General features: G+C 47.2%; 2 protein-coding genes across 3 annotated transcripts in view; one reads left to right on the forward strand and one right to left on the reverse strand.

Annotated features, from left to right (window-relative positions):
* Positions 1-6,989, reverse strand: part of DNALI1 (dynein axonemal light intermediate chain 1) — a 9,360-nt gene extending 2,371 nt beyond the window's left edge. Inside the window, exons 1-5 of the mRNA XM_059690145.1 lie at positions 6,201-6,989; positions 5,572-5,714; positions 3,308-3,477; positions 2,087-2,265; positions 1,605-1,769 (exon numbers count right to left, since the gene is read on the reverse strand). Coding sequence (XP_059546128.1) covers positions 1,605-1,769; positions 2,087-2,265; positions 3,308-3,477; positions 5,572-5,714; positions 6,201-6,281 — 738 coding nt within the window. The 5' untranslated portion in view covers positions 6,282-6,989. The remainder of the gene's footprint in view (positions 1-1,604; positions 1,770-2,086; positions 2,266-3,307; positions 3,478-5,571; positions 5,715-6,200) is intronic.
* Positions 6,990-7,127: 138 nt separating this feature from the next.
* On the forward strand, positions 7,128-13,370 carry SNIP1 (Smad nuclear interacting protein 1). 2 transcript variants are annotated; one of them, XM_059690142.1, is made up of 4 exons: positions 7,128-7,439; positions 9,138-9,237; positions 10,171-10,772; positions 11,884-13,370. In XM_059690142.1, exons 1-4 carry the CDS (start codon positions 7,213-7,215, stop codon positions 12,170-12,172), a joined length of 1,218 nt encoding a protein of 405 aa, XP_059546125.1. In that variant the 5' UTR covers positions 7,128-7,212; the 3' UTR covers positions 12,173-13,370. The 2 variants fall into 2 exon arrangements, with proteins under 2 accessions (XP_059546125.1, XP_059546127.1); XM_059690144.1 differs by having other exon boundaries at positions 7,130-7,439; positions 11,908-13,370.
* Positions 13,371-18,071: the final 4,701 nt, after the last annotated feature.

Below are 18,071 nucleotides of genomic sequence, written 5' to 3' on the forward strand. Positions count from 1 at the left end.
GTTAATGTTAGAGAGATGCCAAGGTGCTCTGTTTTGCTCTTGCTGCCAGTATTATAGAGGAACTGAGGAACTTGGGCTTAAGGTAAAGGAGGGTGGCAGATAAGGGAGGCAGCTTCAGAGGCTGCTAAGTAAACATGCACATCTGGCAGTAAACGTTTGTAGCTTTTTTGTTGTTAAACTCAGCAACAAGAAAATCTGTGTCATCCTGCACTAGCACTAGCCACTAATACAAGCCCTTTATCTCAAGTGCCTGTCTTGGTTTGTAGTGCCAACAAACCTACCAATCCCAAGAATGTAAGTTTTCTATGAGACTAGGGTGGAGAGGGAGAAAAATTCAGGGGCCCCTTCTGGCCAAGGGCCATGGGAGACAGCCACTAAATGTCAGTAGGCCCCATATCTAGAACAGTGGTTCTCGAACTTTAGCAAGCATCAGAATCACTTGGAGACCTTGTTAGAACAGATTGTTGGACCCCCCCACCCCAAAGTTTCTGATTCGGTAGATCTGGCATGGGCCCAATCATCTGTGATGAGAATAGTGCTGGTCTGGAATCCAACCTTTTTAAAAAAAATCCTCACTTAAGGACATTCTTCTTCATTTTAGAGAGGGGGAAGAGAGAGAGAGAAACACTGATGTGAGAGAGAAACATTGATCAGTTGCCTTCCCATATGCACTCACCAGGGATTGAACCCACAACCTTTCAGTGTATGGAATGATACTCCAACCAACTGCGCCACACTGGCCAGGGCTGGAATCCAGTCTTTGAGAACTTTTGGACCAGACAGCCTGGAGTTTCAGAGGCCTGGCCCCTGCTCAGCCCTTTTCTTCACCAGCCCCCCTCCTTCCCTTCCCTCCAGCTCAGCTGGATAAAAGTATACACCTGCAAGAGGGTTTTGAGGGAAAACACAAGTTCCTCTGACCACACATCCTGGTTTGAAATGGTTCTTCCGTCTCAAAGGGCCTTCCCTGCCTGACCCAAATGCAGGGTCTAGGCGGGGACTGACTGCAGGTGGGAAAGCACTGAGAGCTCCGCCCACGCTAGGAAGGGCCAGACACCAGCTGCCTTGGGGAGGAAGTTCTGCTTTTTGCCATATCCACCCCTCCCAAGAATGGGCAACTGTTTTCCAAGGGGGGAAAAAACACTGGAGAGCCAGTCTGAGGGATCATGGGGATTCAGAGTTAAGAACAGAGCCCCCTCCAGAACCAGAAGAATGGAGAATCCAGGTAATGAACCCTCATCGCCCCTCACTCACCCCCTTTCCTCCCCCCAAAAGTCAGCTTCCTTTACTCCTGGGTAGCGCATATAGATAGTATTTAAAGTCATCTGACCCTGGGCGGTTTAGGTCAATGGTTAGTGTTGGCCCTCGGACTGAAGGGTCGTAGGTTTGATCCCCAGCCTGGGTCAGGGCGTGTGGGAGGCAACGAGTCCATGTGAGATATCTCCCCCCCCCCCCCCCGCCCCTTTCATTCTCTAAAAATCAAGGGAAAAACTGTCCTCCAGTGAGGATTTTACAATAGTCATCCGTAGGAAAAAGAACCAAATGCTTGGCCTCTGTGGCTTGGAGGGCGGGTGGACGTGCACCTCCACCGGGGTCTGTGTGATTACCTTCAGCTGCTGATTCGTCCGCTTCAGGAACTGAATTTCCTCATTGTGCTTCTTCTCCTCCACCTGTCTCCTCTCACTCTCCCGCTTCTCCGTGGCCTCACACTTTGCCTTCTGCTCGTTGACTTGCCTCTCCAAGTCTCTCTTTTCTGTTTCTAATTCTGTAATCTGAGGACAGAACCCCAGTCATCCTGGGACGTCGCCAAGTGGATGGGGCGGCTTGAGTGCCCTGGTGGAGGGGCCCTGGAACACACTGTGCAACCCAAGACATTGCCAGGGTCTGTACTGCCACCCAGTGGGAGGTCAGTGCCTGACACAGCACGTCCAAGAGGACAACCTGCGGTGCCCCTTACACTCTGAACCAAGGGTCCTCACTGAGGTGACGGAGAGCACCCTAGGAGGCCAGCCTGTAGTGCCAGAATGACAACCATGTGACCCTGAGACAGAGGAGTCCAGGGCCAAAGGCTTGTGTAAACCCCACTCACTTTCCTCTCCATGTCTGACTTCCCCTGTTCAGCCTGCAGCGCCTTCCTCATGCCAAACGCCACGCTGCTCTCATACAAGGTCTGGTAGGCAGCGATGGTCATGCGGATCTCGTCCCGGACTCGCAGCAGCAGCAGCCCCCTCTCCGCACAGTTGATGGTGACCTCACGAATCAGCTCATCTTCCAATGCACACACACACAGAGGTCAGAGAAGGTAGGTGGGGGTGTGGGGGTGTGGGGGGGAGTGGACATACACCTGTCTACTGCAAACCACCCTTCCTATGGGAAGGTGTCCTCCTCACTTGGAGACAGATCCCAGGGAGGGGCCTTCAGTGGTCCCAGGAGCCTTGCCATGTAGCCACTGCTCTGAACTTGGCACTTGGGAGTTTGGCAGTCGGCAAGCCCAGGGCAGAGGGAGACAGGAGCCCTAGGTTTGCTTGCAGCATGAGGCCCCTCTCTTCCATCTTCAGCCAAGAACTGGGTACTATTCAAAGAAACCTAACTTTTCAATTGGAAGATGGTGGCTGCTTTAAAGCAGATGGGAAATCCCATGTGTCTCCTTGGCTGAGCTGGTTTGTGGCTGGAAACAGCACAGTCTACAGCTTGCCCACCCCTCTCCTCCATAAATGCTGTCCTGGGAGATAAACCACCACACTCAGACCGCAGGGAGCCCGTAGCCCTTGCAGCTGCCTCAGGGTTTGGAGGTGGTTTGCATGTCCCAGTCCATGTGGGCCAGGACATGGACTGGGCAGAGGACAGCCACTCACACCTGCACTTGAGGAGGGAGAACTTAAATCCTTCTGTCTGTTAACAGCAAATTACCCTGAAGTGCTTTCTGGACCAAGGGCTGAATGTTGATAGATGGAAATAAATATAGCACATTATTTTTTCTGATTAAAAAATGAACACATGCTTATTATAGAAATCTTTGAAAGAAAACAAAGATTTATAATGGAAGTTCTCATTTACTCCAATATCTGCTAAGAGGTGAGGGACCAAGTTGTCAGGTTGACCGGCAAGTGGGGGGACTGGTGGGAGAGGCAGGGCTGGGAGGGAGAAGAGGGTGCATTTAGCAGATCCAGGGGGAGACAGGGAGTGGGGGCACAGATGATCTCAGGATGGGGTGGGCTTCAGCTCAGGGATACTCAGAGCTTGGGGCTGTGCTGAAGGGGAAGAGAAAGAGGTAGTAGAGTGTAGTGCACCCTTCCCCCTGGCCACGCACCAAAACACTGTGAGTAGAGCTCCCGGCGGACAGGGCAGATACCAGTCTCCCGGGCCTGCCGCTGCTGCAGCTTCAGGTCCAGCTGCTCCTGAAGGTGCACCACATCCATCCGGGTGCTGGGTGTGCTGGACACCTGCTGGATCCATAGCTGTGTGTCTTCCACCCACTCCCTGCGGCACAGACACAGCCAGGCTGAGAGAAACCCATCGCCAGAGAGGGTCCTCAGGACATGAGCAGAGATGGCCCTCTGAGCTCTCTGCCTGGGCAAGAGTGAGGGGCAGCTCTGTCACCAATCTATCAGGATCCCCCATTCTTCCTTCTTCCTTGGGGAGTGTGTGGTCCCAAAGCCACACCCACTCAGCTGCCTCCACAGGGCCCCTCCCTCAGGGCTGGGCAAGCTCCACTCTCCTCCAGCCCTCTGTGAAATCATCACCCATGCTCCAGATCTCACCCTCCTAATGTGTCCAGCACAAATGTATGGTTGTTGCTTGATATGAACAGAAGGCCCAGTGGAAATTGCCCACTGACTTGTGGGGTGGGAGACACAGGGCACCATAAACCATGTGCCAGTCAGAAAGAGGTGAATGTGTGCAGTGGGTGGTAGGGACGTTCTTAAAGCCATGTAGCTCCTCATAGCGAACCTTGGGTCAGAGGCATGGCCAGGTTCTAGTAGAATCACAAGGAGGGAGCCTATGGGCAGAATCACCGTGGGGGAGAGGACTTCCATGGATGGTGGGAAGGAATCCGCAGGAAAATCAACCCCTCCCCTTTCTTTGACTTCCACCTGAGAGGAAATTGCAGGCTCTCGTTTCATCAGAGCCTTAAAAACTGTGCTGTCAACGGATTATATAAAAAATAGTGGAACAGGCACATCAGCCAGTGATAAGTGTGGCTGCAGAAGAAAGAACAGAGTAAGGGGATCATGGAGGGAGAAGGAGCTCTTTTATGAGGATTCTCAAGGAAGTCCTCCTTGAAGAAATGGCATTTGAGCAAGACCAGAGTAAAGGAAGGACGGGAACCAGGTGACTATTCGGGGAAGAGCATCCTTGGCAGTAAGAATAGCAGTTGTCAAGGCCCTGAGGTGGAAGAGTGAAGTGATTCTGAGACAGCAAGCAGTGGCCCCTGTGGCATTAGCACCATGAACAAGAAAGAAAATGACAGGAGATAAGATCACAGGAATGTTGGGGCGGGATCATGCCAGGTCTCACAGACCACTGAAAAGACTGTGAGTTTTGGTCTGATAAGATGGGAAGCCATGAGTTTCTGGCAGAAGCCTGGCATGGTCTGACTTATGATTTGGGGGCTGTGTGGAGCATAGATTGTAGGGGCAAAGAGTGGAAGCCAGGTTTGCAGTGGGAGGCCACTGCAGTAGTACAGGTGATAAACAGTGACTAGAAACAAGATGATGGAAGCAGAGCTGGTGAAAAATGGTCAGATTTTGGATAAGATTTCAAGGTGGGGCCAAAAGAAATCAATAAAGGATAGCATCTGTGATATGAAAGACCAAGAAGGATGAGAGGTGGCCTGAGCCCCTAATAGAAAGGGAAGACAGGATGAGCAGGTTGGGGTAAGGAAGAAATTATGAGTTTGGACATGTTGAGGGTTTTTGTTTTTTTTTAAATCCTCACCCGAAGATATTTTTTCCATTGATTTCTAGAGAGAGTGGAAGGGAGGAAAGGAGAGAAAGAGAGAGAGAAACATCAATGTGAGAGACATTGATTTGTTGCCTCCCACACATGCCACTACCAGGGCTGGGAAACCTGCAAACGAGGTACATACCCTTACCAAAAATTGAACCCGAGACCCTTTGGTCCACAGGCCAATGCTCTAACCACTGAGAATCCCAGCTCGGGTTGAACATGTTGAACCAAATGGATGGGGTGGCTTGAGTGCCCTATTAACATCTCCATGAAGGTAGGAAAGCAGTAGCAGAATATATGGCTCTGGAGTTTAGAGGAGAGGACAGATCTGGAAATATACATTTGGGAGCCTCAGCACATAGATGGTATTTAAAGCCATGAGCACTCTGGAAATGAGGGTAGATAGAGAACAAGGTAGCCCCACCTTCCCAGGATCCAGCCATCTGTAAGCTCTAGGAACTCAGAGACACTGGGAGGAAAGATCAGCCAGGATCAGAGACAGTGTGCCTCTTGCCATGTTCCCAAGTTCTGGGATGCAAAAGCCTGGGCCTGCCCACTACCCCTGCTTATTTATTTATTTATTTATTTATTTATTTATTTATTTTAGTGTTTTTTTTCTTTTACCTTGGTGGCAGGATAGCATTCAAGATTTCTTCTGCCTGCTTTGTAGGATCTGGGACACAGGAAATTGAGAGCTTGGTCTTGGTTGGCGGTGGGATTGGACCTGAGGGTCCAGGCTGCTGGGGGCTGACTTTCAATGGCCGAGCCTGGGAGGAAGAGACACATTGGGGCAGGAGGTGATTCTGATACTAAGCACCTGGTCCTTGCTCCAGGTCTCCCACACACTTTCCCCATCTGTCTTCTCAGCAGAAGTTATGTCTCAGAGCTGAAGGAGGCCGAGTCTCTGGTCCCACCCCAATCCAACGCTTGCATCTCCTTGAACCGATGTTTCTGGCCCGGGTGCTCAGGCCTCTGCTTTCGCCACCAGATCTATTCTTGCACCGGCTACCATGAAAAACGGCGAATCTCATTCATCTCCCTGTGACTTCTTTTCCCGTCCTAAATTTACCCTCTGGAGTGGCCCAACATCTGGGCTTCTGGTTCCGCTCTCCTATCCTCCTTTCCCTATCCCATTTTCTTTACTCTCAGTTGCTTCAGCCTCTATTTCTTGGGACTCCGGATCTTCAACGCAGGCATCTGTCTTTCCCCATAGGAGTTCCGGGCTCCCCTGCCCCCCTGAGACCCATCCTTACTTTGGGGCTCCGTTTCTCCGTATTCCGGCTCACCAGCACCGGGGTGTCATACTTGAGTAAAGAGTCCGCGGGGGGGATCATGGTGCCGGCGAGTAGCCCAGCAATAGCCCCTCAAAGGCAGGGCCTTGTTTACTGTCACCATGGAAACCCCTCCTCCAAGCCTCCAGGCCTGGGCGGGGCTTTGGAGTTGGGCGGGGCCAGCATCGCGCGAGTTTCTCTCGGCGCAGCTTCCGGGTAAGGTTCTTCCTTGCTTAGCTCGGCAGGCAGGCTTCCTGCTCATCGGGTCGCTCCTCTGCTCTTGGAAGTAGGGAAAATGGGCTCGCGTTCCTGTGCCACGCTTTAGCTCGCAATTTGAGCGAGGTGGCAGATCACCTTCTCTGACTCCCGATTTTGTCATCTGCAAAGCGGGAGTCATAGAGGAAGACATCTGGAGTTCCCAGGTTTTAAAAATCAATTGTCTTTAATTAAGTGGCGAAGAGACAACGTAACAGTTGGAGAAATACTAATGGTTTGCCCACGGTATACTATCTATGATCGCATTTACTCCCTTCTTGCCTTCGCATTTCCAAACATAAATGTAAGCACAGTTTGCGCACAACTTTGTATCCTGTTTCTTTCGCTTAACGTCTGGGTTTTGTTTTGTTTTTGTCATAACAGAGTTTGTAGATAGCATTGCAAATGGCGATATAACATCATCCGTTGGCTAAACAATGCCTGATGCTGAGCTCTTCGGTTGTCTCGGGGTTTAGGAAGGACTAATGACGCGGCAACAGCTTGGAGTATAGCGTTTTCCCAGGAGTTGGTTTTTGAAACTTAAAACTCCCGCCACCCGAGCTGCGTCCTGACGGCCCCGCCCACAACAGGGTCGTCACGTGTTTAGCCTCGGCCTCGCGAGGGTTTCTGGGAGAGCGTGTACTCTAAGAGCGGAAGTCCCAGGGTCTGGCACGTCATTTCCTGTCTACGAGGGGAGCTCAACGGCCGAGTTTCCCCTGCGCTCCGCGGACATCGCATCATGAAAGAGGTGAAGAGCGAGCGGGAGCGGGGGAGCCGGCGCAGGCACCGGGACGAGGACGCGGTGGCGACGGCGGCGGCGACGGTGGTGGTGAAGCAAGAGCGCCTGAGCCCCGAGGCCGCGCCTCCCGCTCACCGCCGCCCGGACTCCGGCGGCAGCGCGTCCCCGCCGGCCGGCGAGCCGGGCCGCCCTGGTCACCGCGGGAACCGAACGCAGAGACGCAGCCGGTGAGTGGGAAGCCGCGGGGCGGGCCGGCGGCGTTAGAAACACACCTGAGTGCAGAGCGCAGCGGCGGGGCAAGGACCGGCGGTGCTGGTGTTACTGTTGATTTGTCACTAGCGTTGTCGCTGCGCGTGAAGGGCCTAGTGGACAGGACCCCACCTCTTCGTGTCTGTGTGCCCAGCACGTAGCGGCCAGCAAGGATCATTTTAAGTTGAAAGGTTCCCCCACCTGCCTGCGAGTGGAGTGTGGGCGGTGTCTTTCTAATGATCTGCCCCCAAAGGTTTCCACACGGAGCGCCCAGGGTTGTCTTGCTAGGCGCGTTCATTTATTCGTTCCACATAGTTTTACTGAGTACCTGTCATGTGCTGAAGACTGCCCGGGTACCGGGGCTGAACGGGGGGCCGGATGGCTCGGTTGGTGAGAGCCTCGTGTGGTTCCGCTGGGTCCCGGGTCAGGGCACAAGCAAGAACCAACCGGTGGATTGTATAAGTACGTGGAACAACAAATCGAGGTCTCCTCCTCTTCCTCCCTCTCTCTCAAAAATAAAGTAAAATGAAAGATAGATGGACATTACCCTCTTGAATTGATGTCCTCTGACCCTGAGACAAAATAACTAGCAAATAAAGAAAATAGTTTGTTAGTAACAAGCATTACGAGTAGGTTAAAACATTTAACCTGACAGAGATTGGAGGGAAGTGGGAGAAGGCTGCTTTGAAAAGGTGCCATTTGAGCTGAGACCTGAATGATAAGACTAATCTAGCCTTGTAAGGACCCAGGCAGGGGAAACTGTGTGTGCAAAGAACCTGTAATGGAATCAGTTGTGATTGTCTTATTTATTTTTTATTTTATTTATTTATTTAAACATATTTTACTGATTTTTTTTACAGAGAGGAAGGGAGAGGGATAGAAACATCAATGACTCGGATCAGCTCCCTCCTGCACACCCCCCATTGGGGATGTGCCCGCAACCAAGGTATTTGCCCTTGTTTGGAATCCTACCTGGGACCTTTCGGTCCACAGGCGGATGCTCTATCCACGGAGCCAAGCCGGTTAGGGCTCATTTATTTTTATTGATTGGTTTAGAGAGGGAGGAAGGGAGAAAGAGGGAGAAACATCGATTTTTGTTCCACTTATTTATGCATACAGTGGTTGACTTTTGTATGTGTTCTGCTGGGATGGGACCTGCAGCTTTGGTGTATTTGGATGACACGCTAACCACCTGAGCTACCTGGTCCGGACAATTGTGATTGTTTTAGGAATAGAAAAAAATCCAGTGTGGTGATCAAGGAGAGTGGTTGGAATGAGGTAGGAGAGGGAGGAGACGGGAGAGGACTTGCTGATGGGTTGAATGTGACTGTGGGGGAGGGGTGTGGACGCTGTTGGTGAGGGGAAAGGGGTCAAGAATGACTTCTAGCTTTTTGGCTTGAGCAGGGTGGATGGTGGTGCCACTGCCATGGCAAAGACAGAGAGGAGACGTTTTGAAGGGTCGGGAATCAAGAGTTATGTTATCTAAGTGTGAGAAGGTTTGGTAGGCAGTTATGTCTGTGGGTCTGGAACTCAGGGGAGACGGTGGGCTAGGAAGGTGAAGCTCCTGACTCCTGTAGTGTGAAAAGCAGAGACCTTCACAAACCTGATATTTGAAGGTAATTTACATGGGGGAGGGAAATGGAGATAAAATCCTGTGTGTGCCATTCTCTTAACAGGTCCCCAGCCAAAAAGAAAAAGTCCTCAGGGAGAAGAAGCAAGTCTCCTCGGAGTAACAGAAGCCGAAGTCCTCACCACTCGACAGTCAAAGTGAAGCAGGTGAGTGGACTGAGATGTTCTGGTGCTGGGTCTGAATCTAGAGCCCGTTACCACCATCGCTAAAGTCTTGTGCATGTATTCACCTGCGTCTGCCATGGGATTTTCTCAAAACTGGGTGACTTTTTTTACCTGCTTTTTTGTTGAATGAAAGAGAGTATATGCCTGTACTTGTAAAACTAATATAGGCGTATACTCTTTACCTTGTTTCTTGCAATGGTGACCTCTATACAGTCAAGACAAAAATATGCCCTGACTGGGAATCAAACGGGATCTTCCGGTGCAGGGGATGCCACTTCAACCAATTGATCCCGGGCAGATCTTACATATTAAGTGTATTCCTGGGTATTGAGTAATTTTTGTTACTGTTGAAAGGAGACATTTTTAAACTGTTGGTATAGGAGAAAGCTAGCTTTTTCTTTACACATTTATCCTGTTTGTGACTAGTTAGCTCTCTTTGTTAGTTCTATTTTCTGTATATGATCCCTTTTAAGTTTGCCTGCAGGCACTCCTGTTTCTAGAGCTCTGAACATGGGCTGACACTGTTAGAGCTGTAATTGGGCAACAGCATGGGATACACAGTCAGTGTGGCCTTGCATGGAAACATAACCACCACTGATAGCCTTATTTCTGTGGGGCATTTTGCTTTAAAATATATATATATATATTGATTTCAGAGAGGAAGGGAGATAGAAACATCAATGATGAGAATCATTGATCGGCGGGGGATTGAGTCTGCAACCTGGGCATATATGCCCTGACTGGGAATTGAACCATGACCTCGTAGTTCATAGCCGGAGCTCAACCACTGAGCCAGGCTGGCTGGGCGGCATTTTGCTCTTGAATGCCAAAGTCCAAATCACAAATGACTTTTGAATGCAGCTTGTTCATAGATTTTGGACTGCCTTGAATTTACTGAGTCTGCTCAAATTTCAGGAGCGTGAAGATCATCCACCCCGGAGAGAACGGGAAGATCGGCAGCACCGGGAAGCATCGGAACAGGAGCACAGGCGAGCTAGGAATAGTGACCGAGGCAGGCACAGGGGCCACTCCCACCAGAGGAGAGCCTCTAATGAGAGACCTGGGAGTGGGTCGGCTCAGGGACGTGATCGAGACCTTCAGAACCTGCCGGCTCAGGAAGCAGAGCGGGAGTTTTATAATGCCCGAAGGCGGGAGCATCGCCAAAAGAATGAAGGCAGTACCAGCGGTAATGAGTCTCAGGAGTTGGTTCCTCCACCTGGTGGCAACAACAAAAACAAAGAGGTGCCCGTCAAGGAAAAGCCAAGCTTTGAACTTTCTGGGGCACTTCTTGAGGACACTAACACCTTCCGAGGTGTAGTCATTAAATATAGCGAGCCCCCCGAAGCACGTATCCCTAAAAAACGGTGGCGTCTCTACCCATTTAAAAATGATGAGGTGCTTCCAATCATGTACATCCATCGACAAAGCGCTTACCTCCTGGGGCGACACCGCCGTATTGCAGACATTCCAATCGATCATCCCTCTTGTTCAAAGCAGCACGCGGTCTTTCAGTATAGGTAAGTGCATTTGCAGAAAGAAAGTCAAGTGTGAGCAAAAGCTAGTGTCTCAGGATTACTAAGTTGTGTGTGCATGTATATGCAGAAGAATCCGTACCCCTTATATCTAATGTTTGTCTTAAGGAGTATTAATCTAATTACCCTTTAAATAATTACTTATATTTGTATAAGAGCATTGAACTTGGGGTTGGGAATCCTGCCACTTGCCAGGTGTTTGACCTGGGACAAGCCACTCTCTGGGCCTCAGTTTCTACCTACCTCACAGGGTTGTTAAATGGAAATATAATTGAGAATGTGTTGGCTATGTCTTGACAGTTTGCATAGTACATCTGCTATTGTTTGATCCTCCCATCAATCCTGTTAGGAGGATAGCATAGGTATAATGTCCCCATCTGACAGGTGAGAAGACTAACATTCAGCAAAGCCAAGTGACTTGCCTAAGTGGTCCCCATAATAGAACTCTGGCTCAAATCTAGTACTCTTAACTTTGAAGTTATAAACAACCCCCAAAATTTTCTTAATTATGGCAAATTTATTGATTGATTTTAGAGAGCGAAAGGGAGAGAGAAACATTGATTTGTTGTTCCATTTATTTATGCATTCATTGGTTAATTCTTATGTGCAACTTGATTGGGGATGGAACCCATGACCTTTATGTATCAGGACAATGCTCTAACCAACTAAGCTACCTGGCATGGGCTACATTTTAAGCTTTTGATCTATCATGAATTTCCTATCCACCAAGTACCAGGTCTCACTTTTTTACGAAGTATTATTTAACTTGCTCCTAATTTCTAGATTTAAGGTCATGTCTTCTCCTTGTTTCTTAGTTTGAACTTGAACTGTATTGAAGCCAGTTATTTACCACATCTAGGCTGTGTTAACAAAAAGCTGGATGATCTGAGGCAAGATTTGGTCCACAGTTTTCTCTCTCTTTTTCTTTTTTATATTGAACTTATTGGGGTGACTGGTTAATAAAATTATAGGTTTCAGGTGTTCAGTTCTATAATACATCATCTATATATTGTATTGTGTATTCTCCACCCTATGTCAAGTCTTTCATCACCATTATCCCCCCATATCCTCCTCTACCTACCCTCACCCCCCTTAGGCTTCTCTCTCTCATCTCTTCCAGGCTTGTGGAATACACCCGTGCTGATGGGACAGTTGGCCGCAGGGTGAAGCCCTACATCATTGACCTTGGTTCAGGCAATGGAACATTCTTGAATAACAAGCGCATTGAGCCACAGAGATACTACGAACTGAAGGAAAAAGACGTACTTAAATTTGGGTTCAGCAGCAGAGAGTATGTTCTGCTGCATGAGTCCTCTGACACCTCTGAAGTAGACAGGAAAGAAGATGAGGATGAAGAGGAGGAGGAGGAAGTATCTGACAGCTAGCAAACTAATAAACAACCCAAACTCTTGAGAGACCTTTCCTTTCTGCGAAGGCTTTTTGATTGACTCGAGCACCGTGGCGCGCTTTGTAACGCCTCTTATTGCCTTAAGTCTCTCTTCGGTTGCTGACCAGCTTATGTTTTAATGTAAGAAAACTGACTTGTGTTTGAACTTTTTTCTGTGGCACATTAGCCACTTGCCTGTGGGCATATGTTTTCAGAACAGTCTCACCAACACATTGTGTTCTCGTAGAAGCATTGTGGCTTTAGTTGGTGCTTTCAGAACTGCTGCCTAGGAAACTATAAACCCTTGTCTAAAGGGGAATTGTGGCTTGTTCTCTTTGTACAGTTACTTTATTTATAGGTTTTGTGGACTGGGTTTGTTTTGTTTTTGTTCCTGGGGCAAATCCCTTAACAGAATCTTTCTAAGCTTTGGTTATCACCAAAACAGCCTCCTGTATATACCAAAGCTTTGACCTGGTTGAGCTCTTGAGTCACAGAAGTTGATTTTGCACTTCTTTTTTTGGGGGGTGGGGGTGGGAATTTACCACATGACCTCATTATTGACTGTTGGACTTAAACAGATGCTTTAAGGAGCATGCTTAAGCATTTGACTGTACAGGAAGATCATGACTACTGCCAGTGGGGGCCGATTTAATGTCACGAGAGGCTGAGATGCATCGAGGATCTGTTTCCTGTGAGAGAATTCTCATTTCTCCATGGAGCGTGTACATAACAATTTTGACCATCTTACCTGTTCTTCAACTTTGCATTTTTATTCAAATGTTATCTCTTTCTCTTTTGAGAAACACACTATTATTTATGTGGCAGGGTCCTTGCTTTCTTCTAGCAACATGTGTACATGTCTAAAGGAGGTTGTGTAGTTTACATGTTTCATCTTTTTAAAAACATCTAGAGAGGTGGTATTTACCTTCCCAAGGCTGGAAAGCATGGGAATTTCCTAATTTTCCACTAAAGGAATCTGCGTAAGTAGATAATTCATAACTACTTACATATATATAGTGTGAATATATATCTAATTGTGTATGAAAGAGCTGCAACTGATTTTCATATGAGGATGTTTTGTGATGTAAATGTAATGCTACATTATAGGTAAAATCTCCCTGCATTTGAAGAGCAGGTTTTCATTTATATGTATTTTTGGGATAAAAAATAATAAAATTTGTAAATATAGCCCCATATCTTGGCAAGTGAGTGTTGGTCCTATTGAAGCAGCAGTGCTTTCTGTATTGGCAGTTAAGGGGTTTTCTTTCTCAGAAGAGAGTTGGGGCAGGTTATACGTAGCGGGCCTTGTACCAGTTTATCCCTGCCCTCACTAATTCACCCTCAGGTGGTGATGGGTGTGGGATGGAGAGAAAGGAGAGATCATACAACTCAATCATTGCTGCTGCTAACTATTCCTCTTGGGTTGAAACTTACGATACTATTAGATTGTCTTTATATTGTTTTTCCATTAAGGTCTCACCCATGTGTACTCGGGGAAGCAGCTGACTAATGTTTACTCAAAAGAAATGAAAAGATCCTCTTTGAAGAGTGAACACTTAAGGTTAGTAAGATGAAAGGTTAGAGGAAGGGAAGCTAGAACCATGTAAGAGCAACTACCATTTCCCCACTGTGTTCTACATGGGCTACTGCAATGGCTGTTTTCCTAATTTTTATATGTGCCATGGATCACAAACTACATATGTGCATATCTAAAAGGTGTGTTTTACTGAGATGGATTTTTGGATTATTCCGTTGATCCAGACTGATGGTTTTGTCTTGCAGGGATTTAGGCACTAATCTGGCATCTCACCTCTGGGCCTCCTTGTTCAGTTTGTGCTACTCCTACTACTTCCTGGAGGCCCTGGGCTTTGCTTCAAATGCCATCCTGATGGGCACTGTGGTGACCGTTTTTGCCTACATATTCTATAAGAGGTCCCAATTGTGGAGTAAACTTTTGCTTCCTGGATTAAGAGATTCTTCATGTCAAATATCTAGGAAGGTGCTCTCCCTCCTGTTTTTTTGAAGAAAGAGGGTTAAAGGAAAGACATTATCCATCTCCAGAGCCAGATATCACCAGCAGGCTTCTCATTTGAAGATGACATAATCCTAAAACTTTCTTTTTTAGTACATTTATTTCTTAGAAATTCATGTTCATCTAAGCCAGCGGTTTTCAACCTGTGGGTCGTGACCCCTTTGGCGGTCGAACGACCCTTCACAGGGGTCGCCTAAGACCATCCTGCATATCAGATATTTACATTACGATTCATGACAGTAGCAACATTACAGTTATGAAGTAGCAACGAAAATAATTTTATGGTTGGGTCACAACATGAGGAACTGTATTTAAAGAGCCAGAAGGTTGAGAACCACTGATCTAAGCTATTTGCAACTTCTTTATTCCCTATCTTTTCTCCACCCTGGTTGGCTTGGCTGTAAATCATTGTCAAAAATCAAGTAATATGTAAAACAGCCCTTTGCTTCTGGGACCCTTCCCCAAAGCCTCTGCGGTGGTTCTACATTTCTGCAGAGGTATGGGACAGGATCTTCAGATCTTCATCAGACCTTTTCCTAGTCATCTTCTCATTCCCTCATTCCAACCTTGACCAAGGACAGCTCATTAAGTGCAGCTGGTAATTGTTTTTAAAACATACAGTGGGGCCTTGACTTACGAGTTTAATTCGTTCGGAGACCGAGCTCGTTAACTCAAATTACTCTATCAACTCAATGCAAAAAATCTGCCGAGAGACAGCTGCTATCTCAAAAAACTCGTTAGGACACTTATAAGTCAAGGCCTCATTGTATATTTTTAGTGATTTCAGAGAGAAAGGGAGAGAGAGAGAGAAAAAGAGAAACATCAATGATGAGCGAGAATTTTTATTTATTTTTAAAATATATTTTGTTTTTTTCAGAGAGGAAGGGAGAGAGAGAGTTAGAAACATCGATGAGAGAGAAACATCAATCAGCCGCCTCCTGCAAATCTTCCACTGGGGATGTGCCCGCAACCCAGGTACATGCCCTTGACCGGAATCGAACCTGGGACCCCTCAGTCCGCAGGCCGAGGCTCCATCCACCGAGCCAAACCGGTTTTGGCGAGCGAGAATTATTGATCAGCTGCCTCCTGCACGCCCCTCATTGGGGGTTGACCCACTGGGGATTGAGCCCACAACCCAGGCATGTGCCCTGACTGGAAATCAAACCATGACTTCCTGGTTCATAGTTTGATACTCAACTATTGAACCATGGCAGCCGGGTGTAGCTGGTAACTTTAAAATACTTTTATTGTATCCTGGTGATAAGTGAAAGCTATCAATTCAGATAACTGAAAATCTTTAAAAATTAAGTTACTGTATTGAGTATATTAGTATACAACATGGCTCGGCTTCAAAAGGCTTAGAACTTACATATTTTGAGTTATCATTTAATATGTTGCCCAAATGGTAATATTTTTAACATCTTTCCCTTTGGGGAAATTTGTGGATGTGAAGAAAGAAGATAGGACGTTAATCAAAGGGTGACACACTCACCTTCCAGCAGTGCCTACTTGTGAGCCCACAGTGGTCCTGGACATGAGTGTATATGAACTGAAAGGGCTACTTGATTTAAATTAAAGCTTTGGAATTGAAAGCTTCATTCCGTCTCTTGGGTGGTTTCCAGTATATTTATTAAATGGTAAACAATTTTATATGACAGTTGATTTGTTCACATGTACTCTAAAGTTTAAGTAATTTACTAAAGTAATAGTTGCATAAGCTTGCTATGCTAGCACTTGGTTTACAACTGTAAGTTACAAGCAGGGAGCAATAATATGGAGGCGGGCTGCCCCGTAGGCAAGAGATGGCATTTAAGGTATGTCTTGGAGACTAAGTGAATTTTGAACCAGTAGTGGAGGAGGGGCATTGTTTTACACCGAGCAGTCCAGGGGACAGCAGGACGGGTGAGGATGTGGAAAGGATCCTGTAAAATTTAGCTGTTTAGCTGAAGGCCCACAGCAAGTTGTAGAACTAGGAACCTCAGTCCAGGTTCAGTGGTCTTTCCTCTGGACCCTGGCTTTTCACCTCCCTAGCAGAACTTAGTGGGGAGACCTGAGAGAAATAGTCTGTCCCATTCATAGAGGGCTCCAGGAAATCCCAGTGGGTGGGATTTTCAGGGGCAGAGTGGCTCAGGCAAATCCTCAATCCACCAAGTCATAGCCAGAGCTGCTTGGAAATCATGTTGATTAATAAAAATAGACAAATATTCAATAATTGGGTGCCTAAGAAGTGCTATGAACTGAGACCTCAATAATAAAACTGGCCAACACTTGGAGCACTTTCTATGTATGAGCACAGTTCTAAGCATTTACATGGACACTAACATATACTTTAACTCATTTCTTCATAATCCTGTGAGGCAGGCTTCTTCCATTGTTCCACTTTGCAGATTGGAAAACTGGGGAAGAGAAAGGTTACGTTCACAGTGGTAGGTAGGATAGATTCAAACCTAGTCACTCTGGTTGCAGATGCCACATTCTTAACTACAATGATATATTACACCCCACCCCCTTTTTTTTTTAAGAGAGTGGCCCAGCCAGTGTGTCTCAGTGGTTGAGCATCGACCTATGAACCAGGAGGTCAAGGTTTGATTCCCAGTCAGGGCACATGCCCAGGTTTCCAGCTCCATCCCCTGTAGGGGGTGTGCAGGAGGCAGCCGATCAATGATTCTCTCTCATCATTGATGTTTCTCTCTCCCCCCCCCCTTCCTCTCTGATAACAATAAAAATATTTTTAATAAAAAGAGAAACATTGGTGTGAGAGAGACACATTGATTGGTCGCCTCCCAAAATCGAGCCTGCAACTGAGGTACGTGCCCTTGACCAGAATTGAACCCGAGACCCTTAAGTCCTTGGACCGATGCTGTAATCACTGAGCCAAACGGACTAGGGCTATATTGCGTTTATAGTTATGAGATGCATAAGGTCTGGCCCTCGCAGAACAATATAAGCAGGAGCTACACATAGTGCTAGATAGAAGAAGCATTGGGAGTTACGGAAGCTCTGAGAAATAGTATTCAACAAAGCCTCAGTAGTCAGAAGAATGAGCAGTTACTCAAAAGAGGCCAGTGGGGATGCGAAAAGAAAGGAATACATATTTCTAGGGGGAGAGACTAGCACTAGGAAATACCTGAGGTGGTAAATTAATGAGGCTTTGGAAGCACTTAAAGTTCAGTTAGGGAGAAGAGGGTGAGTGTGACTTCTGGATTCTGATAATGAGGGACTAAGTTATTTTTGAAACCACTTTTGATCTAAAGGCAAACCATATTTGATACTAGCAAATCAGACCTTACTCTAGGTTGCATGAGATAGAAGTCAAAACCCACATACAATGGGTAGCATAGATGTTTCCTATGAAAAGCTGGCATGCCAAAGGGCTGTAATTTTCAGAATAAAAGAGTGCATCAGAAATAGAATCCTCCCAGGTATTTGTAACCTGGGAGCTCAGGAAACGTCAAGCCTTGAACTCCATTTCAGATGACCTTGTACTATTAGTGCCTTCGGGTATCTGACAGAAATAGGTGAAATTACCCTTTGGAGGGACTTTTTAATTCCCCTCCAGTTATTTCCAAATTTCCGCCCAAATGATACAATTTTCTTTTTTTAAAAAATCACACAATAAAAGGCCCTGTAGTCTAAAAATCACCTGAACTCATTGTGAAATCTTTCCTGCACAAAGTCAAGAATCACACACACTACCGCTGGCCCTAGGCAGACCCGCACAGGGCCAGGTCCCCTTTCCAGTAACAATGGAAGGGAGGGAGGGAGGGAGGGAGGGAGGGAGGGAAGGGAGGGAAGGGAGGGGGGAGGGAGGGAGGAAAGGAGGGAGGGAAGGAAGGAAAGGAGGGAGGGGAGGGGAAGGCAGGGG

Source organism: Myotis daubentonii, chromosome 3, assembly GCF_963259705.1.
Source record: "Myotis daubentonii chromosome 3, mMyoDau2.1, whole genome shotgun sequence".
Taxonomy (NCBI): domain Eukaryota; kingdom Metazoa; phylum Chordata; class Mammalia; order Chiroptera; family Vespertilionidae; genus Myotis; species Myotis daubentonii.

What these genes read in the sequence shown, in the direction of transcription:
- SNIP1 (XM_059690142.1), top strand. Translation starts at nt 7,213, where the DNA reads ATGAAAGAGGTGAAGAGCGAGCGGGAGCGGGGGAGCCGGCGCAGGCAC. An exon ending in CGAACGCAGAGACGCAGCCG is followed by an intron (nt 7,440 to 9,137) that starts GTGAGTGGGAAG and finishes TTCTCTTAACAG; the next exon opens with GTCCCCAGCCAAAAAGAAAA. An exon ending in CGACAGTCAAAGTGAAGCAG is followed by an intron (nt 9,238 to 10,170) that starts GTGAGTGGACTG and finishes CTCAAATTTCAG; the next exon opens with GAGCGTGAAGATCATCCACC.